Genomic DNA, 25,026 nt, shown 5'->3' with positions numbered 1-25,026 from the left:
CCTCCACCAGTGTGTCATTGGGGCGCTGTCGGCCGGTGTGGTGATGCTCTTCACCTATATCCTCTTGAAAAAGATCTGAGGCCGAGGAGGGTTTATAGGGTCATTCAGACAACGTTTTGTTTTGTATTATTGTTAACCTTCTCATCGTGGGTTTTAGTTTAAGAACACTCTAAAGAGATGTAATAATGATCAGTGCATGCATCTGGGTGGAGATGTGCAGGAACAGGAGTACCTCTGATCGATGCAGAAGCAGACGTTGAGACGGGGAGCTGTTCAGAATTGTTTCCTGCTGCTTTGCAGCCCCCAGGCATTGAGACCTCTTACCGCTACGTATCTGCGCGATGCTCCTGGGTGTCACGTGGCATTATTATTATCCCCAAATTCTCCGAGCATTGGGCAGTCATTCTTGACAGCCAGGTTAAAACAGGGCTGCACATCTAATGCATGCTCGTTTTTCAATTGGTGATCACATGAGGGATCCATGCAGGCCATATTTATAACCCCTGTAGGTCGGTCTGATCCACCATCCCCAATGTGCTGTCCGTGGTTATCTTTGTGCGTGTACTGCAACTGCAAGTTCTGCTATTCAAAGTTATGTAATATTATTAACTTGCCGTCGTTTGCAAAAGGGATCACAGGTGTGGGATTAATGTAATGATACAATAACAAAACAGGACCAGGGGCTAAGGAGTCTTCCAAGTCTTTTCAACAGTTACTACAGGTAACTTCGGAGTGTTGGTGGTTATCTACCAATTGTCTTCACGGTTGAAACTCAATTGAGTCCATTTATATGTTTTGCAACATGCAAATAGAGTATTGCCAAACTCACACCTACCTAGTCAAATATTAGGCAAACTCACTTAGCCACTGTTTTAACTGCTATGATGAGAGGAACTGAACCTAATTTTAACGTTTAACTGAATACCAAGGATCAAATCTGGTCTTGGGAGTGAAATCCTTTAAATCAAGGGTTGAGGCTCTCCATTTCATTGTATATGGCTAATTACAAACTTTTTGTCATCTTTATTTCACTCAATGTAGTCACGGTTAGCAATGACATTAATACTGTATTTTTCAATTCCAAATGAAGTTTACTGTCCATGTGCAGATTTTAAGTTTACTTTTCGAAGTTTCTCGGGTTCTTAAAATACTTGAACATGTGTTCAAGATCTGTCTTGATGCAATTGCTTAAGTGTATTAAGAATAAGAAGTCGTAAGTATCATTACAATATTTATTTTTACAAACATTTGAATCTATATGTGGAAGGTTGACATCCACTTGATTTAAACTTGATGTAAAACTTCACTTGGTACTGAACACATGCTGCTTAATTTATGTTCTAGTTTTATAAGGCACTATTTTTCACCATTTGAAATGAAAGTTAGGGAAAATATGGAACGTGTAAATATGAACAACCTGTACTTGAACCTTGTCTAAACTACTGAGATAATTATAAGGCTTCATGGATTCCACTGCGTGTATGGAATTAATGTTCAAAATAATGTAATTTAAACAAAGTGGGTATATACTGTGTTACTATCTGATAAATACAATGTGTTTATATCCGTGTTCAGCTGCAACTGTTGTCACAGAGCAACACAAACAGAAAACCATTCTAATGAATAATTATAAATAAAATATATTTTTTTATGCCAAAAGCTTTTCCTTTAATATCAAATAAACAGGGAATCGTTGCTATCAAACAGGAACAAGTGTCTGTGGTACCATGTATACATCATTCATTGACATACAGAATGGTTATTATGGTTATGGTTATATTTGGACCAAGACAAGATTGATGCTTATACTGCACAATCCCTGCAATTGATCTCCAACAAACTCAGAAGCAACCCATCTTTTACATGGGATTTCCCCATTGGTTGGAATGAACCCACATATTCAGGCCTCAGTGATTGCAACTCTGCTGGGGTCAGCTGTGGAGCCCAACAGGTGGTGTTCAGAGGTGTCCGGTCTGGAGCAGGGTATAATTGGAGACAAATCTCTCCACACTCTCCCCCTCCAGCAGCTTCATGGCTCTCCAGTACAGCATGCCACAGTTCTCAGGCTGGCCTCGCGTCCCCAGCTCCTCCTTGATGTACCCCAGCCACAGATCTGGAGCAGGGAGAACATGTTGAAGGCACTACAGAACTACATAACATAAACTAATGTGCCTGAATGCCATCCCGGTCAGGCAAGCGATCATCTGTGGGGGTTTGGGGGGGGGGGGCTTAACAAACTGTACTTTGATTTTCCTTGGTTAGGATGCCAAATGTGGTCAGTTCAGATGTACTCAACCCATCAGTGAAGGACTGTGATTATGAAACCACAGGTCAGGCCTGATAGTGAAGGCTTTTAAAAAGACCTAACAGACCGGTTCAGAGAATCAAATACCCACATCACTAGTTGTAAATGGTTTCATATTTTTTCAGTTCATCAGTTTTTTTTGCACTGCCATTTTCTTTGCAGCAATCAACAGTTTAATGACCAATCCTTTTTATACAATTTTGTTATACATTACACTTATCTCTTTTCCAACTAATTCTTCAACACTTGTTACGGTATTGATATTGACAATTTTTTCTGCTTTAAGTTAATATAATGTGGTGTGGTTCCATGTTAACAATATTCCCTCACACCCTGCCAAACACAATGGTTTGTTGTTTACATGTCATGGAAGTGGAGTGTGATCCTAGCAGCTCTCAGCTATACCCTCTTGGTTACTCTCACCTTCGTCTGAGGTGCCAAACTCTCGCAGAGCCCTCTCGTAGCAGTCCCTCAGGTTGCTCATCTTGGGAGAGGCCTATGGAAAACACAAGTATCTTTCTTAGCCACGGCTAAGAAACCCACGGAAAGAACAATTTGCTGGATTTTTTTTTTTTGTTTTGGTCTTCCCCCGCCTTTTGGGCCGTTTAAAAGTGTGTCTAGAAAAAGCTCATCAAAATGAGAAGACTGAAGTGACTAAATAAATTAATAAGATCTAATCGTTTCTGGCGAGACATGTCCGGTATACTTACTTGTTCCAGCTCAATTTGGATCATTTTGGTAAAAAAGGTCTTTGAGAAAGGCCGGCTTTCATGCAAACTGTGGGATGGAGAAATACATTTTTTATCCTTTCATTCTCAAGAATTGTATACATTTTCCTAGATTTCCATATCATTGTTATCGTCTGAAGTGAAGGACAAACTAAGTTAAAACGATATTCTCTTACCTTACAAACGTCTTCCTAGCCTTCTTGTATCCCCCAGTGGCGGAGGACCAGTCGAGATAACACTCTTTCATCTCCATGGCAACAGCCGGCACTGCAGACAGCACACCCCTCTAGGAACAAACAAGGTACACACAGGACATTCACATTTAATTGGGCCGAACAGTGTTGGGTCATTTGGTGAATAATGTTGTATCCCGATTCTCAGAGACAATGCCAGACTTTCCACAGCAGTGATGAAACCATTTCATGCTGTTGTGGTGATTATCAGTTGATGATTGCAGGTTTGTAGCTAGCCACCCATGACATTTAATAAACCCATCTCTATTTATGTCTGATAGTAGATTCTGACCTGACATTGTCACGCATTTAACCCGAACCCAATACATGCCCAGATAGTGTTATTCCAGGGCAATCATCCAATATTAGTAGCACATCCATTCATGTGCAGAAAATATAAGTAAAACACCCAAATCGTTCAACAAACTGAATGTTATAATATGGTTGTGAACGGCCCTCAATCATCTGATGCCAGTTGCCTGCTTTTCACACTGCACAAAAACATATTATGTTATCCTGGGCCAACATTCCTTTCGCACTGAATGAGATTCTTAGCAATATTAGTGCTGCCGTTGAGAGGCTAAACCTTAGAAAAACAAAAGCGCTGGTTGGAATGTGGTGGCGCGAAAGCAAGCAGTGATTAGGTTGCTACTGTCAGGAACTGTCTCCTCATGGAAGCCATTACACCTGGGAGGTGTAGAGTGAAACATTGCCAAAACATTAATGCCTGGATGCTGCCACTGTCATTAGACCAGGAATCAACAATTAGGGACACCTTCTCGTCGGTTTGTCGAAATGCTCTTGTCTGACCCAATTCTCATTGGCCGGACAATCGATGGTGTTACTTTCATAAGACGAAAAAGGATGACAAAAAAGGATGTAGGTATATCCTCTCAGAATGTAAGCAATACGTTTTTTTTGGACACTCTTGTTTAATGTTTGATAGGCCCGAATGTGAGCTTTTCAGAATTGGCACCGTGGCACTCGTCGCCACTTTGTTTCAATTGCCACCTGTTATATTAAAAGGTCACTCAAGCCTTTTTTCATTTAGCAACAAGTGGTGAGTTGCAGATTGGAGCCAACAGAAAATTTAGTTTAAATCGCACCAAGGTGGACTTTTGACAGCTATAGCTGCAAATAAATCAGTTCTGCCAATCACAATCTGATATCTTTATATGTCCTACATATTGTAGCACATTGCAAAAGTAACATTGCGGCAGTAACATTACTGACATTTCTCAACATAGAGTTGAGCCGATTTAGTGGATGGATAAGCTTTTTTCACACTTAGAATACAACACCATGGTGTGGGGCAGATTTCCTAAACAACATGGCTCATTGTTCGTTTGTTGTTGTTTTGCTCCTACAGAACGGTAGAAATGAGGAAGCACAAATGCAGCCATGGAGATAACACACTCCCCTCCTTCCTAGAACTCTAAGGACATTGCAACATAGTGGCCCCCATTGAAGATGACCAGTTCCCCATAAAGGGCTCACTATATACACAAATTAAAAGCATACGTATGAATATTATATTCCATTTCATTCAGTGTATCTGCAGGTTTCAGCAAGTCAAACTTCAGACTTTTTAAGACCTTTTTAATATCACCTTGAATGAAATTTAAGACCTAAAACACGCGATGGTGGGGGTTGGCAACAGACGCGAGCCAACTTCGGAAACGGATGTCGTCCAGCCAACTGTCCTTGAATATGCATCTACCCATAGTCGCAGACTAGCTAGAAAGCACGCAGATAATTGTTATATATGCAGCTAGCAAGAAAGAAGCCCTTCTACATGTCCTTCCTGAAAAGTCCCACGAGAAAAATAAGTACGGAATAATCACCGGGAGGCAGGGCAATAAACAGTTTGATATGCCCGGCTCGTGGACGGCTTACCGTCCACGAGCCGGGCATATCAAACTGTTTATTGCACTGCCTTGAGGTGATAATTCTGTTTATTCTACTTCTCGCCGGCCAACATAATAAAACAATTCAAATACTTTAATAATTAGCCTTTTTCTTATTCGTATTGCATGCTTATTAAATGTATACTCTGTTTAAAGTTCATCTCCCTCGAAAAGTAGTTCCCTTTAGAACTACGGTGAACAACGTTAGCTCAGCTGTAGGTAACTTGTTTCTATAGCAACCACACAAGGCTGCAACTGATCACTAGTTTAATAACGTAGTTGTTACATTGTATCTCGCTTGCAAAACTATGTATCGACTGACCCTCTGATAGATTTCCGACACATTTTAGAAACTTTTTTAAACAAGGTTTTTTTTACAATGGACCTCATGTTTGAAATCTATGTGATAGAAAACGATACAAGCGGCGTATTGAGCTACTGTGCTCAGTCAGCAGCAAGTAGAACCGACAAGTCAGCGGTCAATATGCCGGATTAATGCACCCCTCCCAGCCAATCAGAATCGAGCATTCTTAAATGAAGTAGAATAAAAATATATATAGTCCTACCCCGACAAATTTAAGTCCTTGAGTTACAATATTTAAGACCACCATATGACATTTGTAACGAATTTAAGACTTTATGGCCCTCAATTTAGAAACATGAATTTAAGACTTTTTAAGGATGCGCGGACACCCTGATTTCATCAATGTCTGTTCTGCTTGAAGCAGACCATGACTATAGCCCTATTAATAATATCCCATACAGTTAGGATAAACTGTTACACCACGCATGTTGTTGCATGTTGATTTTACCTTGAGCAAAGCTTCGGTCTCCTCTGGACTCTGGCTGCCCGTGCTCCATTGAACCTGCAGCCGCCACACAGGTAGGCTCTCCTGTCAACACACACACACACACACACACACGTTAGGCATGTGTTAACTGCGCCTGACGTACCATTGCAACTTTATCATCAGTAAACATCTAGAGCTTTCATAGCGAGTGCATAGCAAGATCAACGGCTGTGTCTTTCACTTTCTTATTCTACTGCAAGTTGACAAAATCAAGTCTGTATTCTACCAGACAGCAATTCTGAACTAAGTCCGAAGGCCATTACACCTTGTGGCTCTGGCACCTCACTGCTGAACTAGATGGAGGGATTTGATGTATTCATGGAGCCACTCAAGAAAGAGCCCGTCTCCACTCGCTGTTGAACAGTCGTAACCCTGAAAGGCCACTTGGTTGAAGTGAGGGCTTGCTCAATGGAGCTGGGACACCGTAATCCCCCTCCGTTGGGGTAAGCTCTTGTGAAACACACACACAGTGACAATGGTCAACTATTCTAAACCCCGGTCACTACTGAAGAAGGGCCACTTGACTACAGTGTCAGGCCAGTGATTATTTATCATTAGCATAATGCTAAATGCACTGCGCCCTGCTTCTGATATTTGTAGTGGTCTATATAAATAGATGCCTAAAATGTATGTTGCCAAGGTAATGATGTAAAAAGGTATGATATGGAACAATTGGCGTCATTGGTCTCTCAATCAAAACAATACCCAAATACGTTGTTTGATGACTTTAAAGTATTGTGGGATCTATAAAATGTTTGGGAGTTTCGGTCCTCACCACTGGTAAAAATTGGGGGATTCAGATTGAAATCATGCTGAAAGTCGGGGGAATGTATTAAAGTTGTATTCACGTTAAGCCATTTAATTCTAATGAAATAGCATTCAACTTGCTAACTCACCATTGAATGAGTCGACTACCCCAACAGCCAACATTACTTGGAGAATTTAATCTTGGGGTAGCCCAGTGCAGTTCTCGGTGTTCAAAACATTTTACTGAACGTTGCGTTGTTTCTAGTTCTGTGTTGTATCTAATTAACACACACACACACACACACACACACTCACACACACATTACCTTGGTGGTTGGCATGAGCCACTTGCCATAGTAAAATAGTAAATAAGGGCTCTACTGGAAAACTTTTACCCGTATTTCCCTGGGAGTTAGGGGAGATGAGGACATTGACAGGGGACCAATTGAAACTCATCGTGACACTGAATAAAATTACAGATTTCACTGAACCCGCTCCACCCAATGAAGACCTTGCCATTAGCCTAACCCTTTCGAGACTCTCCCTTTCCTAAAAGGTGCACACTACTAGAGCAGAATACATTACAAGATGGAGGGAAGTATAATGAGACTAGGGAGGTGGCCCACTTACACAGCAGTGTGTGTGCCCCCTATCCATTTATAAAGATAGCACTAGTCACTTAGAGAGTGTGTGCATGAGTGTGTGTGTGTGGTCTTATACCTTGGGACTAATGCATTCAAGAGCTTCCTTGAATAGTGTTTTGAGGTCTCCGCTGTCCAACTGCATTAGCATCTGCAGGCGGAGGGTCCACGTCGAAACAGATTGGCTGTATCGCAGTGTTGCTGCCATGGCAACCCGGGCCACTCCCTCAGCATCTCCAGCAGCGAGTAGGATCTGAAGCTGGACAGATGGAGGAAAATTTTTACTTTAACTCTTTCAGTAAAAAACAACCACACCATTAAACAAGATTCTTGCCTCATTAAAAAAAACGCCTTTCTAAGTAAAACTGAATATTATGGCTGGCCTCAACATAGGAGAGATATTTAACAATCCTTCATTATGTGATTTTTGTTTTGTGATTATTAGAGTTGAAGTTGACAAATCTCAAATAAACAAATATATCCCAACCATGGCTAATCAATACTTTGTGTCGACAGGTCTCACATGAAAACCGCTGTCTCCCCATAATGACAAATACTAAGATTAATTATGGAACACTAACCAAAACATGTTAATGTTATCACTAGGCTCCTACACTTCCAATTACTACATTAACCTTCATGATTCCACCAGTTTGTATACTATTGTGGGTTTTGTTTCATGCTCATTGCCCTTATCTACTCTTTTGATAGACTGTGGATGACGATGATGTGGAATCAATCATGGTTATGAAGATCCGTGACAAATGTCTTCGTAGGTTTGGACCTCGTCTACCCTGGGTTGTGTGGTTTATGAGGAACAGCAGCGCCCCCTTGGGTGTTCTGTTGTGTATTGTTGTTGTTGCGGCTCTCACCCAGTTCTTGTAGAAAGCCTCCTTGAGCATCGACGAGTCGTGAGCGCGCTGAAACACTCCCTGCAGCCTCTGCTCTCTCTGTGGAAAACAAACACACACGCTTTAATTAGCCCGTAGCACGTAATACGAGACACAGTAAAACTACCATGAAGCACCATGAATGACATAGCTTTTGATTCTAAAGCAACAGAATAGTAATTCCGTAAGGTTCCGTCCAAGGTGTTATTTTCTCACGATTGAACACCTGGAACGTGATGTGCCCTTCGTCAAAGCTCTGTATTTTTCCTCAGATTCGTTGTTTTTCTTAACATGTTTTTTTTTTCGCCATGGAGATTACTAACAGCTGAACACAGCTCATAGGTGGTAAGGCGGGTTTACACTATAGATCTTAGATCTTCATGGGAAACCACTACTTAACACACCAAACTAAGAAAAACGACCTACCTTGTCTTTCAACTCCTGGACGTTAGTCTTCCTCCTATGCCTTTCCAAGCAGAAGGCAGCGTAGCACGTAAACATGGGTTCTATGAACAGGCAATGAAAGTTAAAAATAGGTTTGTTCGTGTTTCTTTTACATGCTTGTTTCTGCGGGTTGTATTTTACACACGTGTTTGTGTGTCAGACATACCGGTGTTGAGGCTCTGGAGGCCCTCCTCGTAGACCAGGCTGCAGCGTTCCTCCCGCCGGGCGATGTCAGACGCTCTGCCCTTGGCTGTGGACAGCTCTTCGCCAGCACTGGGCTTCTCCAGCTCTCTCCTGGCCAAGAAGTCCCATGTCACGCAGTCCTCTGTGTACTTGCTCTGTATGCTGCAATTCCAAAATCCCCCCCCATTATTTAATGGCACAAGTGATGCAGTGTCACTTTCCCCTAACTTGGAGGTATTTTTTTATCAGAAAGCTTTGAAATAGAATAAGACTAAGCAAATATTGTTTATGTTGGCAAAGGCTGTAAACTAAGAAAACTGCTATCAACCATAACAATTTGAAAGAAAATCCTCTGAAATCATTAGAAATATTGAAACGTCAGACAAAGAAGTTAGTGAGTTTCTGCCTGGACACACACCCAGGACCATCGTCATCAACACTGAGCCCTATTGATGTTTTGTGTGCCTTACTCAGTTAGGATGGTATCCTGTAGTTCCTTAGTGAAATCAAAGATGGCTGCAATATTCAGGAGTGAGATGATGAACTCTGCGCCTAATGGAGAAGGGAATGTATACTTTATAAAAAGGACCTTGTTACAGGCATTGACAACTGTAACTTTCGCAACACAAGGGATATAAGCCCACCTTGGATTTTCTCAGTAGCCTCTTTGTAGACAATCTCTGCAAGTTTGCCACTCATAAGCTCTGGAGAAAATTCATATTCACCCTGAAAAAAGGGAGGAGTGTTAATGTAGGCTTCCAGTACACAGAGAGATCCAGCGAGTGTGCATTAGTGTCTTGGCTCTCCTCACCAGGTCCATCTCAGCCTCCTCTGCCATGCTCTTTTGCTTCCTCAGTTTCTCTGCATGCAATAACTCCATCCGGAAGTACTGCATAGCAGAACATCAGACCAACAAACAAGGCACAACGTTTACAATAGTATTGCATTACACACAAACGTTAATTTCTATCATGTTGTTAACAGTACTAGATTGCCACCATACAATATCCGTTGTTAAATTATAAATGACACCCAAACTGTTCCTGTGTACCTCCTGGAAGACCTTCTTGTCCTCTGGATGAAAGCGAAGAGCTCTCAGAAACAGGTGCCTGGCGCTTTCAGAAGAATTCATATCCTCCAACTCACTCTTGGCAGCCATGATCCACAGTCCTGAAGGGAGGAAGAGAGACATTTAAATACAGGTTTGTTTTTTATTTTATTAGATGTAGCTCTGTAGAGAAATGTACTACACTGGATACATCCCTACTTTTAGGGGATGCTTAATCTATATTTTATAACTGGTGAAACCATACCTGACTTATCAGGGTGTATTGCGATCATGGCCGAAAAGACTTTGCTGAGATGAGTCTTGGTGGCCTAAGTGAGAGAAACAGGGAATACAATCAGAACAGCAATACTCTATATAGTACAACACATGGATAAGGTAAACTGTTGTGTTCATTATGGCAAATAATTTGTTGACATACCCATTTCTTACAGAAAGCAATATGAGAGAGCCACAGCTGCACATCACTCTGTAACGAAAAGGTAAAAAAGAAATGGAATGTGACATCATTATTTCATACAGGGGGACAATTCTTTGTTTTTCAAACATGTGCTAGCCGTGTGTGTGTTTTAATACCTTCCACTTGTTTGTAGCTCTTTTGAAGACCCCATTTATTCTTTGGACGATGGGGAACTCAATCTCCTCCCTTTTGAAATTGTATTTAATGTGCTGCAAAAGAAAGGTTATGTTAAATGTTGAATAACGATAATTATTTTTCCATTGAGCCGTGATTAATGGAAATTATAATGAAAACACTCACCTCTCTTCTCTTTTTCACAAGCTCTAAAACGTTGATTTCATACTGTAACAAAGTAGACGTTAGTGGGTTCTTCTTAGACTCGAGTAGAAAGATGACTTTATAGTGTACGACAACTTACTTGAATGTATGCAATGAAATCCTCCTTGTTTAGAATCAACCTTTGAAGCTTGTATTCCAAGGCTGTGGCTCTTTTGATCAGGGATCTTTGATAAACATAATCATACGTTCAATAAAATGGCTCATTATTCTTAGGCTATAATCAAACAATAAAAACAACATCACTGCCAGACCACTTGAATTGTATCCCTGTATTTGACACCGTCAAAAGAAACCCCAATTCAGCAACTATCATGGCTCGCATACTACTCTCTGTATGTATTCCTTTTATTTAATTTCCATATTCTTACTTTTTTTTATCATAATGTTAATCTGTATTATAATTTTTATAATTTGAGACAAGTGTCGTAAATTAGCTTTGGCATAAAACACTGATGCAAACATCGGATGTCTTTCTCACGCTTGTCTATGTTTCTGTATCTGTCCCTATTCAAATAAACATTAATAATTGCAATAACATTACAATGCTGCTTGTGGACTAGGTCAACTAATGTTAGGTTATCTTACTTGACTTCTTTACTAGTGAACAGCCCGACTCTCTCCAGTTGCTCCAGCTCCGGGATGCGCTCCTCGACACGCAGCTGGATGACCTCCGCCATGCTTTGGATTTATATAAATATATATAATAATATCCACCTGAAGTAAGTTAATACGTTGCGGTAATATTCGATTGGCTAATTGTACAAAGGTTTAGCCTACGCTAATCACGTTTCATTCTCCACATTGCACATGTGTGGAAGTTGCAAGGGAAGTGGCGATGTTGCTATTCCGGTTCCGTGTGTCTAAATCTACCGTGCGGAAACAATCGTCGGGTCAGAAGATAAAGCAGCTAAAGCTGTAGCTTTACATTATAAGCATATATAATTTTGGCAACTGAGTTGAATGTGTTAGTTTTCAGTTAAATGTTTAGTGGTTACACAATCAGCTCATGTGCTGTACGTGAATGTGATAAATTACATGCATAAAATGATTCATGGTGAGCGCATGATTCAGATAACAAGCTCTCAAAAATAAGAACTAAAAACAGTCCATTTGAAATGAATGACGAACAGTGATGGAGTTTGGTGGTGATGAGTGGAAACATACAAACGCAGAACGCTCGATTTCCCGCAAAATCGCGGAGTGGGAGAGCGGTTTGTGTGTCACGTACGGCTCCTCACAGCCAATCACAGCGCTCAGATCCCCCAGCTCCTCGGCCATTGGACGAGAGGCGTCCAATGCCTTGTTGTTCAGTACAAATCGGATGAAACCAAAAAACAGGCAATAATTCTGAGAAACCGTATCAATATTTTTGGATTAAAACATACTAGAATACCAAAGCGTGCGACCGGTTGTGATGATCGCACGCGGTACACCCCTGGGACTATCGGGTTGAGTGTTGTTCACTGGTGTGCTAGCCCCGCTAGCTAGCCCCCATCCTTCCTCCTCGGAGTCTCTTCATTTCCATGGGCTTCTGTCGCTGGTGAGTCCGCCCGGCGATGCTTGAGCTCGGGCAGCCGTGGGGCTAACACATGCCAGCAGTAGCCAGGCGTTGATGCTATTTGTCTCTCTAGTTATTGTAACAGGTCATACTAATTGAGATTTCTTAGAGCAGTACGGAGTGGGGTAGGGACTGTTATTGCCAGCCAAAGGTTAGCCAGGCTTTAGCTGTACCAGCTAATATGTTAGTTAGCATTGTGGGTTGAGCGTGAATTAGCTCATTGGCTAATGTTAGCCACCGAGGACTACTTGCTAAGCTAACTTTCGCTCTTCTCACGTTCGGTTGTTTGCTCGCCCTATGAGGTGTATTGTTGTCTCAAGTGTTTTTTTTGGTTTGTAGCGCTCAGGTGTTACTATGAGTGGCGGTAGTTGTAAAGCTAACGGCGCCGTGTATCCAGCTTCCTCCGCCGGAATGAACTCTGTGAAGAAGCCGAAGATGGAGCAGATCCAGGCCGACCATGAGCTGTTCCTGCAGGCCTTTGAAAGTAAGAGAATTAACCCGCACAGCAACGTAAACATGGTTGTAACGACAAATTAACACATTGCTGGGATACTAGTTTATTGACACGCGTGTCTGTTCTTCAATAGTCATTTAGTTCTTCCACCTCACAGTTTAGGGCTGACAGGCCTCTGCTGGAAGTGGGTTCCACTCACGGTGCTTCTTCCCTCGTTTCTGACTGCCTTTTTATTACATATTGTTTCGTTGTGTTCGGTAATTGTTTTATAATTGGCTTATTGCCCACTCGGATCGAAATTGAGTTGTTCTACTATAATTAATGATCATACAAATTCAGACACTTCTGTAATGGCTTGGTTTTTACGTAAATTAGGTGCAGGATTTGGGTTTTTTGAATTGTGCAGTGCTTAATAAAATAGATGCCATTAATCTAGTTTCAAGATGTGTCCACGTTGACTAGAAACATGGCTGATTTGCTTACAGAGCATCACATGCAAATGTCTTCTAATAAACTTATCCAAATATGTTCTTTTACAGAGCCCACACAGATATATCGATATCTCCGCACAAGGAACTTGATAGCTGTGAGTAAAGTGTCCTATCTTATTCAATATGGTTGAACAAAGCTGTTGATACATCTGTTAAAACCGTTTCATTTTCGTTACAGCCCATCTTCCTGCACAGGACCCTCACCTTCATGTCTCATAGAAACATTCGAACAAACGCCAAAAGGTACATTTGTTGTAAAAGCTGGCATGATGTGCTAAATAAATAGAACAACACATCTCAAGCATGTGAACTGTGGCTAATGGTGTGTGGTATTTTTTTACTTCCTGCTGCAGGAAAACGTTCCAGGTGGATGATTTGTTGCAGAGAGTTGAGAGGATGAAGGGAGAGCAAGAATCTCAATGGTAACAAAGATTCCCCTTCAATATAACTTGATGACATACAATTGTATCATCCTAAGTTTATTATCTTTTCATAATACAGTTGAACCACTAACTTTACTTGAAGGGCAATAATTACAATTCTACCATGTAATTTGGCTTGTGTGCATTGGTTTCAACATTTTAAATCATCACCATTTTCAAATCAAACTGATGCAACATCTGGGTTGAGCATTTAATAGTGCTGGGTTTCAGTTTCCCTTTCCTTATCCCTGGCTCACTACTTGCTCACTACCTGAACCCAACAATAGCGTGTCTCTAAAAAATCCCATGTCGTGTCAATGTTTGGCATGGCCCTGCACGTTAAACAATTTGCTCTGAGATTTACCACATTGTCCTGCCGTTTTCTATTCAGCCTCGCGTCCCATCTTCAGCTAACCTTTACTGGTTTCTTCCATAAGGATGGTAAGTAATGTCTCCTGGCTTTCCAGGTGCTTCTCTTTAGGTTCAACTGTATCATCATAATTTGACTATCTCTGCTTGTTTTCTTACAGAAAAGCCATCACAGAATTCAGAAAATGAACAAACCTCAGTGTCATTAGAGGTGCTACTTGTCAAAGTCTGTCATAAAAAGCGCAAGGTACTGTTAGGTTGAATCCTAATGTTTAATATAATCTTTCCCATGTCTTTTTCCCTTATTCTTTCTCGTTACTGCAGCCATGGCTTTCGTAACAATCCCCTACTCAAATCAAACCCTTGATTTTTGCTATCTTGGCTTGCTCCGTGAAATAGGAGAAACGTGTATAGCGCAGGTTCAAATATGCCAAGTTGTTTGAAGACTATAATCGCATTATAAATCAAATGTGCGGTTTAAACTGCTAAATTAGACAACATGATTTCAACGCTGCAGTGTTTGAAGTATTATTTGTAGCATGCCGATTTGTTAAGTCAGCCTCTACTCTCATTGTGTCCCGTCTCATCGCAGGATGTCAGCTGCCCAGTAAAGCAAGTGCCTACAGGTAAAAAGCAGGTGCCTTTGAATCCTGACAGCAACCAAACCAAGCTGGCCCCCTACCCCTCCTTATTGGTCTCCAGCAGCGAGTTTGAGCCCAGCAACAGTCACATGGTCAAGTCCTACTCGCTGCTGTTCAGAGTGTCCCTCGCAGGGAGGAGGGAAGCCAACGGGCTGGTCAATGGCGAGGCCAACGAGAACATCGGTACGTGGAACTGGGAAGAAAAGCAAGGGTGTTAAGAGTGAAAAACAAATATTCTTGCCTCTTCCTCAAACTGGTGTGGTAATTAAGCTTAGGGGGACATTACAATAAGCAGAAAAGGCTCTATACAGGGACCTTTAAGCATATGCCACACGTGGAGCCAAACAAAGACATTGACTAATAACGGGCTGAATTGGCATCTATATGTTCTATCTGCGCTTTATCATCCCCAGAGAAAACACTAGATACCGATGAGTTACGGTACAGCCACCATCCCATAAATGTTTTTTTTTTTCTTCCGAACCATGGCAAATCCAAACCTTTTTAAGGAGCCTCCCTTTTTTATGAAAATATTTTGGTTAAACTTTCATTGCAATTTCCTGTTTCACAACACTGCAGTAGAAAGGGGGTAAACAAAAATAGATATTTTCAAATGATCCATTTGGTGTGCCAATGATCAGTCATGTGGTCTGCATACAGAGTATCAGCCCCCCTCCCAACAGATGTATGAAGAATTTTTAATTATTTATAGATAATGTTTATTTCCTCCCATTGGGCAGATGTTACAGAGACCCCAAGCAGAAAGAAGAGGAGTTCTTCGCACAGAGAGGAGGACGGCTCTACCGAGACCTACGTTGCACAGATGACTGTCTTTGATAAAAACAGGTTTGAGTTTTAAGCCACAATATCACGACTCTCTGAATAAGAGAATGGCTGCTTTACATAGTACTGTGTGCCAGAAAGCCCGTTCTAATCCCTTTGCCTTGCAGGAGACTGCAGCTGCTGGATGGAGAGTATGAGGTGTCGATGCAGGGCATGGAGGACAGCCCCGTGAGCAAGAAGAGAGCCACATGGGAGACCATCCTCGACGGGAAGGTATGTGTGGGTTTAAGTAGGATATTGATGCAGAGGGTCCATCTAGACAGTACTTATGCTGTCAAGACCATAATGGTTCTCATGTAAAGATCTTCTTGGTCATAACATTTAGGAATTTTACATTCATGCATGTAAAAGGAAAATAGCCTGGGGTTGATACTAGTGTAACAGCTTAAAAAAGTATTGATCATTATCAGTATTGATATATATATATATAGATTTTCGATAAATATCGATACAGAATTTTTGAAACTGTTACAATAATCATTCTCTGCAGTATCGATACACATACCAGCTACGCATCCTGCTCTGTTTTCTACGACTGGGAGTTAAAGATCCCATTTTGTGACATGATTTGTATCATGTCACCCACTTCCTAGTACCCCAGTATGCTTTGATTGGTCGAACGAGAAGTTGTAAACCTTGCAGGTAGCCGGGAGTCGCAACTGTGCCTCCCGGCTTCTGCACCAGCAACCGCAGTCTGACGTCGCACTGTCACCGAAGTAAAGTTTTACCTGTTTTCCGCACTTATTTAGGGATGTTTTCGGTGGGTGCGAAAACTTCCCCTGGACTGGACTTGGGTTTTCTATTTTAGCAGTCATAAAACATTTATACATACTAGGGATGGGCGTGAGGAATCGATTACTCGAGTACTCCTCGTTACAAATGAACTCGGTTGGTGGACAGGCAAACTCGAGTTTGCATATACACACAGACAAAGTTTTCTGAAGCAAATGTATACATTTTCTGTGCGGCGCCACTAACGCATGCCGTGGGCACGGAAAGAAAAATGAAATGTATCAAATTTCTGTGTGGCGCGTGCCATGCCGTGTGCAGGCACGCCAGAATTAAAAAAGTAAAGCGATGGAGGTTAAAGCAAAGCACAGCGAAGAATTGAAATACTTTAAAGAAATAGGAGATCAAAAGGTGAAATGTAAAATATGCCCTATAACCCTATTATACAACTATGAATTCTAGCCACGAACCAAAGGCCTTATTCTGGGACTCCAACCCAGACAGACGTCGGGACTCTAACCCAGACAGAACCCAGTTCTTTCTCGGGGACTCCAACCCGACCTAAGGAACATGGTCCTTTCTCTGGGACTCCAACCCAGATTCTAGGACTCTAACCCAGACAGAACTTGGGTCTCAAACCATTAAAGCATGATGTCATCCTTTTACAGTCTCATCGCTACAGCGCCAACGTAGCGCGCCTCCTCTGATTAACAGTACGCAGTACGGTCTCTCGCAGTAGTTCGGCTCACGTCTCATTGCTCTGTGTTACGGTGTTAGCTCAAAGTTAGCCAATACAGATGGGATGTCAAGTGCAGCGCCTCTGTGACCGGCTTTGGGCGAGGAAAAAAAAAAGTCCTGTTCAGAAGTACTTTGGATTGAGGTCAAATTACAAAGGAAAGTCCAAAGAGTCATGTATATACCCATATGCAACAACAAGGTTTTTGGTTTCATAACTGTGCACATGCACAGCAATAGCTATCTTTTTCACAAAATCTGACCTGCACAAACTACATTAAATGAAAGCTGATTCTCAACTGATTGCAACAGTCCAAACCATATCACTCTTTGACTAAAACTCACAAATAACAAATGAACAATCTTTCCCTTTTCTTTTTAAAAACAAATGTTTCTAAGAAGTTTCCACCTGATAACAACAATTTTATTAAATATCGAAATTTTTCAAGGTATTGTATCGAAGTTAAAAAATCCAGTTTTCTGACCACTAGTTAGGATAGCCTTCTGGTGGTTGGGCTGCTTGACTCCTGGCTAAAAGTTTCAGTTTTCAATCCCAATGGCTGCAGTTTAGAGGCCATTTCAATCAAGGTGAATCTTAAAGAACAAAATGGCTTATGAGAACGGCATCTGCTAAATTAATAAACTGCAGCAACTGGGGTCATTTGCCAACCCCAGGTTGTAGACGTCGTTCACCAAGTGAATAGTTTCCCCTTATTTCGCCCTCTTCTCACAGAGGCTGCCTCCCTTCGAGACCTTCTCTCAGGGCCCCACGCTGCAGTTCACTCTGCGCTGGACCGGGGACGCCGGAGCCAAGTCCACGGCGCCTGTGGCCAAGCCCCTGTCCACGCGCAACTCCGACGGATCCAGCCCCATGGAGACCCGCACCAGCCACCACCGGGCCGCCCCACTGGGTAGGCCCCAGACACACAACTGGCAGCAATGCTTCCACATGGTGAAATCCGTACATGCAAGAGAGAGAGATCCTCTGAGGTGTTCTCAGCTAGCGTAGGTGACAATGAGGGAGACCTGTGAGTGGACGTGACACAATGAGCCAAATGCATGCCTTTTACCTTTCTTTGATTGAGAATAGACACTTTCTATTTTCCCTCGTCAATAATGGTCATTATACACTGGAAGGAAAAAAAGTCTACATGCCTGTTTTCCACGTGGTTTCAATTTTTTTTCATCATAAATGCAGTGGGCAATGATCTAGTAGAATGCAAGGGCTTTGACGGCTCCTACACTGAGTTCCGTAGGACCTACATTCATGTGAGATTTTCTGTTTCGATTGCTGGATCCGATGGACCCTGAAGCACTCCCGATTTTTAAGTTAACTGTTGTGCGTTTTCCATTGGAGTCTCCTGACTCTTTCGAACATAGTTCACTGTCCTTGGTATTTTCTGGGGTAATAGTGAAGCCTGGCATCCTTCATGTGAGCCCGGATGGCAGTGTCTGACCCGCTTGCATATGCTCATGTTTATGCGTGTTTGTGCTCTGGTTTCCTTGCATGCTTAAAAGCATGTCGGTTTTTATAGGCATGCACGTAAGGATAATCGTTATGAAAGTTTTATTATAGGTTAAATCCTTAGTAATGCCTGTCTAGACGAGAAGACAAGCATTTTTGTTAGTGAATACAGTTGCAGTCAATGAAGCTTCGCTCTGTATCCAAGTGGAAAGTAACGTTGGTATTCGATTTAACACCACTTGCAAGTCTCTGATGGGATATCTCTGCTACTCTTTCAGCTGTGAAGGACTCTTTGAGCATGGACATCCAGACGAGGAGAGAGCTGGTCCAATGTGAACCGCGTCAAAAGCTGCGTATATTTTACCAGGTAGGTGGAAGCGCTGGTTTGATAATTCTTTTTTTTAAAAAGCATTACGGCGACCATCTCATTGGGGTGAAAGTGGTTCACTGGTTTGCATGGGAATACCATGAAGGATGGTTGTCTTGTGTTTATACATGTGGGCGTTAATGGAGGTACTACTGGATAAATGCATATATTATTCAAAGACGACCGTGAGGAGGATTGCGCTCACTCCCTGGAGCTCCCTGTTGTAATGCATGTGTCCGCCATTCAGTTCCTGTACAACAACAACACGCGGCAGCAGACTGAGGCCCGGGACGACCTCCACTGCCCCTGGTGCACCCTGAACTGCAGGAGGCTTTACAGCCTGCTGAAGCACCTCAAGCTCTCCCACTCCCGCTTCATCTTCAACTATGTGGTGAGAATACACATCGTCACGATGGCACCGCATATATTCAGTGGCATAGCGCGATGGTGCCTCACACAATCCAAGGATGAGGGCTCTCAAAGCATAGGTTTAAAAAGACACTTCAGGTCATTGAATTCCTATACAACTACAATAAGGCTGTTCTCAACAGTGCCCCTACTCTTTTGAACCAAATCGGGCATGTTAATGGGATTTGTTTGAAAGTCCCATTAAGATCCCCAGGTGAACAAATGGTGAATGGCTGTCAAACATGCCAGAAGTGAGGATGGCAATTGTTCTTCCACTGCGTCGTTGGCACATTGTTCCTACATTCGGAAGATCAACATTTTGATGGGACGGTAACTGAATATTTCGATACATATGTGAAACAGATTTGGGTTTCATCAAAAAGGGTATTAAGGGATCACACTAGGAGATTAACGGACAAAGATGATTTTGCCACAGTTGGTTTCTTATCAAAACTGAAACTAACACTAGTGGAGAAGCCTCTACCGTTTTCATCATAGACGATTCAACACAAGGTCAAAGCCAGCCTCAAAGTAAAGAGCTCAATCCCAGAAGGTTGCTTGTCGTAAGGCAGACTGTGTTTTTACTACATTGTATTTGTGGAAACGTACTACAACGTCTTGTCGGCACGCCTTCTTCCCCTCCCCCTGTAGCCTCATCCCAAAGGCGCCAGAATAGACGTGTCCATCAACGAGTGCTACGACGGCTCCTACGTGGGGAACCCTCAGGACATACACAGCCAGCCCGGCTTTGCCTTCAGCCGCAATGGGCCCGTCAAGAGGACTGCGGTCACCCACATCCTGGTGTGCAGGTAACCATTCCCTCCTCCCGTCAGCCTCGTGGGTCCTGCGGTGCTGACCCATCTCGGCCATCTTAATCATTAGTTTATTAATGAAATTGAAACGCAGGTGATTAAGTATTAGGTTAAGGTAGAAATAACATTTTGGGCTTATGTCTGCCAGGTGTATAGCTAACGCTACATAAGGACGGCAAATAATTAATGTTTTTATCAATGGATTCATCTATTCCCATGTTATTAAAACAACGACAATTTATTTGAAATTTAAACGCATCATTTGACATTCTTTTAAACCTATTTCTCCCAAACTAATAATTTTCAATAGGTTACATCTGCCATCTTTGCTAGATGCAACAACTTGACATGCACCACCTTTTTAAACGTTCAATTATATATAAAAGATATTGACGCATTGCAACCGCCCTACATCACATTAACCTAGGATTTGTTTTAATTACATTCAGTTAGGTCAGTCAGGCATTCAGACCCAACTTTACAGCGGCTGGTGCCGGATGCAAATTTGTAGAACTCTGAACCCTAATGCTGGAGCAATATGAGTGGTTAATTGATGGTTTACATAATCATTGTAATTAAATTGAGATCACTACCGGCTCTGTCCACGCGACATCCTTTGGCATATCTCTGTTCCTGCCTGACCCATCTCAGGTCAGCAGAATCTGTCTAAACGACGTCGCCCACACTGCCTTTCCCTCCGACCCCCTTTGCAGACCTAAGCGGACCAAGCCCAGCTTGTCTGAGTTCCTGGAGTCGGAGGACGGGGAGCTGGAGCAGCAGAGGACCTATGTGAGCGGCCACAACCGTCTCTACTTCCACAGCGACAGCTGCATGCCTCTCAGGCCGCAGGAAATGGAAGAGGACAGCGAGGACGAGCGGGACCCCGAGTGGCTCCGGGAGAAGACTGCCACGGTGAGCACATGTTTTGTAAAAGGATCGTCTGCCCTTTGTAGCCGTGTGCCTGATGTCACGGCTAGACTAAAATGTTACGTGGCGGGAACGCGAGCAGATTTCAAAGTGATGTATGTAAAGTGAGTGTCTGTCCGACAATGCTCGGGGAGAATGTAATGGCTACATGTGTTGGGTTCTGGAACGCTAAGCACTGGTCCTGGTAAACCGAAATGCGCCATTTATTACAGTCCCATATGGTGTGGGTGTGTGAATGTCGCACCAAAGAAAACGGGGACAACATGGCGGACTTGTGCACATTGTTTTGAACGAGGGCCGCATCGTTTAGCTTCTTCTCTTGTAAACACAGCGTTATGTTACAATTTCTTGGATTGTTTTTCTTCACGCAGCAACTGGAGGAGTTCACCGACGTCAACGAGGGGGAAAAAGAGGTTATGAAGCTGTGGAACCTGCACGTCATGCAGAAGGGGTGAGCACCTGGCTGTTTCCACCGGCAATTATTGTAGACATTGAAAATTAATGATCACGATAATTTTGGAGGAATTTGAAAATATAGATAAATATCCTGATATGCTCTTGGATTCAAAATAATATCTAACAACAACGGTCTAATCTAGTGTCATTTCATTTTGAAATATAAGGACATTCAAGTGGTGGCAGGCTAAATCTAGTTTTCCTTCATGACTGGACGTTTCAAACACAACATTTGATAATTGTAAAGACTATCGAACTAGGTATCACGATAAGTTGATATCCTCATTTCATGACTTTTCCATTCAATGACGATAAACAATGTTTAATCTTTAGATCGATCCTTGCACACCGTCTAATTATATAGCCTTTATAGCTCCAACTGGGGGTGATGATGGGAGAACTTTGAGAGTACAGGTTTAAATCAGGGCTGTTAAAATTAGCCCATTAAGGCAATCTTATTTTAACTAGATTATTAAAAAAAATAAGGATTTGACCACAGAATGTCAACATTCATATCAGAATTCATTTTTGTTTACTTTACATTCCAATTGAAGTAAGTGACAGCCTGTTTATGATGCCCAACTCTGGTGCTACTTATTTGAATTTAACTACTCTTGTAACTGTTGGTTTACAATTGTACTAAGTAACTGCCTGTTTACAATTCCCTAATCCGTAGTGTCCTGTCCGTTTCATATTCAACCAACCCTAAGTGAGTCAATAAAACTCCCTCAAGATCACTTGCTTATTAAGTACATTTGATGTGAACGATAATGTGTCATTCCATTTGATAATCTCATTTAACTACAATTGGAGTGGCTTAAAAAAAAAAAAAGTGAATTAAAAAAATGTATACTATTGCGATAAAATAATTGTATTGTTTGTAAGCGTTAGTTTAAGTACCATCAAATGTAATGTCACCCAATATATAATGTGTCAAAGTTAAATGAACCTTCAGAAAGTAAAGCCTGTCGCCTCCCCCCCCCCAACCCCCACCCCAACGCAGCTTCATCGCGGACAACCAGATGAACCAGGCCAGCATGGTGTTTGTTGAAACCTGCGGCCCCTTCATCGCCCGCCGCAACCTCTGCCGCAACTTCCTGCTGCACCTGGTGAGCATGCACGACTTCAACCTGGTGAGCCTGGCCACCATCGACCGGGCCATGGCCCGCCTGCGCGGCATCCAGGAGGAGCTCGGGCCAGACGTAGAGCCCCTGGAGCCCCTGGAGCACACCCTGGAGACGGCTGCCAGCTGCAACGGCACCATCGGAGCCTCCGGGGGTGGCAGCAAGCTGGGCAAGAGGACAAAATGCGGCATGAACGACTGATGCCGGCCAGCTGGACGACTGCCAACGGTCCAAACATCTTTTGGTTCCTTTCTTTTTACCCTCTTTTTTTTTTTTTTTTTTTTTTTTTTTTTTTTTAAACCATCGACTGACCCCTTGGTGCTTGATACGGAGTCCTGAACAGGAGGAAGAGGACGGTGGACCCAGCAGAAAGATGACCGGAATACAAGTTTTAACATGTTTCCTAAGGACTTGAGAACTTAACCAAATATGAACAATATCCCAATATACACAACATACCCACGCCCACACAAGTCAGGCAAAATATGCATTTTGTAGAAGCCAGTGAAGTGACGTGTTCTGGTTGGGAGTGGTGCCAGTGCACCGTGTTTTTAACCCGACACCTCTGCGTTCAGGGTGTACCTGTACTAGACATCTGTATCAAAACTTCAGTAAAGATAAAACGTAACGATAACATGTCACTTTTTGTTTATTTGTACACGTACACAATAACCTTGTTGGCTCGTGTTATACTTTTTAGCTGATTTCTTTAGCACTTGGTATTTGTATTTTAGGGACTTGTGAACTTGAAGAAAATGCAATTGTTTTTGTTTGATTCTTTATGCTGCGCCAGTTGTCACATGCAGCTTCTCGAATTATTCACGTCTCTCCAGTGTGAATACCTTTTTGGACCGTGACCTTGAGGGTCACTGATTTGAAGGCTTTCGTTGAATTGGCAGAACATTTATTCTTCACACTTGGACTTGATGGAAGGCAAGGCGAGATGGGCTCAAAATTGCCATCTTTACGGGGGGAACCTCCACATAGCCATTGGTATGCTGTTGGTTTGTTGATAAGATCACAACATGACAAAGGGTTATGATTCTTAGGTCCAAGGCCTTACCGCCCTACTTTTTTACAGGGTGTTCTCTCCAACGGCTGGGGCTCCTATAGTCCCTCAGACCGTTGGCCCAACGCAAAGTACATTAACGGAACCGATTTACCAGCAGCACCATCTTGTGTGTCGAACCGCCACGATCACAACAGCAAGAGGTTTTTCATGCCTTTCTTTTCGTCCCGGCCCAATAAATGCTGGAAGTTTGTCGCTTAATACTTTTTGAGTTGGGGGGGGTTTTGTGCGCTTCGACACAAGTTGTTAGTAGAGAATACTTTATGAATATGTTGTATACATTGTAATAATGTTAAATATTCAATTGTACCCCCATTGTGTATCCATCAAGATTTACAAACCCATGTTTTTGTTTCCTCAAAGCAATATTCCGGTAATGTGGATAATTGATATTTGAGATAACTTTTTTTCTTTTTGCTCTGTTTATGCCAAAGTGAGGGTGTATTTACTTATCTTTTATTTGGGACAGGGGACGGGTGGGTCTCCATTAGATGGGTTTTTCTATCAAGCAATTTTATCTTTGGTTCATTCAAAACTCCACTGATGGGAAAGGGTGTGTTAAATAGTGTGTCCACAAACCCACAATAAGCAGAACCATGACCTGTTTATCTTTTGTTTCTTTTCATTTTCACACCCTATTTCTTTAGGTGTGTAAAAGTCACTTCACCAATGTTGTCAAAACATCCTGGTAAAAAAAAAGAACTGTAAACTTTGGATATGGGGATTTTTATATTTAAAATAAAAATACATTTGAACTTGATCCTGAATTATTTTGACTCACTCAGTTGGTTTGGAAATCACTCAGATACTTGCAGTAGCAACCAGTAGATCGTCAGGAGAATTTGTAAGGAAATCGAAGATTATAATGAATTGCCTCCCAACAAGAACCAATCCTATTGTTGGGATGTGCTGTACCATGGCACTGATCATGGTATCCAGTTTTTGGAATACTTTGCAATGTTGAAAGTGCAGTCCATGGACTGTTCACAAAGTATGTAGTCCTGACTGCAAGCCAGTTTCATGTTGCAGGATGTTACTGCAATCTACAGAAAAAAGCCGCCATGGAGTGCACTATATGTGAATAGAATACTTATCTGCTTTTACCTAATGCAAATAAGCTCACCAATATTGCATCTATAGGGGCAGCTTGGGTCACCATATTTGTTTCTGCATGCTTTTGGTTTAACAAATCAACCCATGTATGAGCATCCTTCTGTCAAATAGTCCGCAATGCATTACATTTCTCAGTGGTCTGGACTCTGGAGTGATAGACAGCTTCGCAGATTGTCGCATGCAAAGTAAAGTATTCAGAAATATTCATATTCAGTGAAATGTAAAAGTGATGCCAGTGCAATACAAGAC

General features: G+C 42.2%; 2 protein-coding genes across 4 annotated transcripts; one reads left to right on the top strand and one right to left on the bottom strand.

The window, feature by feature from the left end:
• Positions 1-1,218: 1,218 nt before the first annotated feature.
• Positions 1,219-11,667, bottom strand: utp6 (UTP6 small subunit processome component). The gene is made up of 19 exons (XM_030350812.1): positions 11,380-11,667; positions 10,874-10,958; positions 10,756-10,797; positions 10,572-10,664; positions 10,417-10,464; positions 10,243-10,306; positions 9,981-10,099; positions 9,741-9,818; positions 9,574-9,655; positions 9,400-9,481; positions 8,913-9,091; positions 8,729-8,808; positions 8,285-8,362; positions 7,492-7,671; positions 5,986-6,066; positions 3,210-3,319; positions 3,016-3,082; positions 2,729-2,801; positions 1,219-2,113 (listed from the first exon to the last, which is right to left on the bottom strand). Exons 1-19 carry the CDS (start codon positions 11,469-11,471, stop codon positions 1,959-1,961), a joined length of 1,788 nt encoding a protein of 595 aa, XP_030206672.1. The 5' UTR covers positions 11,472-11,667; the 3' UTR covers positions 1,219-1,958.
• Positions 11,668-12,062: 395 nt separating this feature from the next.
• suz12b (SUZ12 polycomb repressive complex 2 subunit b) lies at positions 12,063-24,424 on the top strand. 3 transcript variants are annotated; one of them, XM_030350808.1, is made up of 18 exons: positions 12,063-12,334; positions 12,692-12,836; positions 13,346-13,392; positions 13,476-13,540; positions 13,651-13,719; positions 14,111-14,160; positions 14,250-14,335; positions 14,681-14,912; positions 15,470-15,575; positions 15,680-15,785; positions 17,770-17,947; positions 18,780-18,868; positions 19,116-19,259; positions 19,928-20,085; positions 20,802-21,000; positions 21,387-21,466; positions 22,148-22,180; positions 22,475-24,424. In XM_030350808.1, exons 2-18 carry the CDS (start codon positions 12,707-12,709, stop codon positions 22,794-22,796), a joined length of 2,094 nt encoding a protein of 697 aa, XP_030206668.1. In that variant the 5' UTR covers positions 12,063-12,334; positions 12,692-12,706; the 3' UTR covers positions 22,797-24,424. The 3 variants fall into 3 exon arrangements, with proteins under 3 accessions (XP_030206668.1, XP_030206670.1, XP_030206669.1); XM_030350809.1 differs by lacking the exon at positions 12,063-12,334 and adding an exon at positions 12,348-12,503; XM_030350810.1 differs by lacking the exon at positions 22,148-22,180 and having other exon boundaries at positions 12,065-12,334.
• The last annotated feature ends 602 nt before the right edge of the window (positions 24,425-25,026 follow it).

Source organism: Gadus morhua, chromosome 3, assembly GCF_902167405.1.
Source record: "Gadus morhua chromosome 3, gadMor3.0, whole genome shotgun sequence".
In the NCBI taxonomy this organism is placed as follows: domain Eukaryota; kingdom Metazoa; phylum Chordata; class Actinopteri; order Gadiformes; family Gadidae; genus Gadus; species Gadus morhua.
The sequence above is the reverse complement of the archived record's forward strand: the minus strand, read 5'-3'. Positions and strand labels throughout refer to the sequence as shown.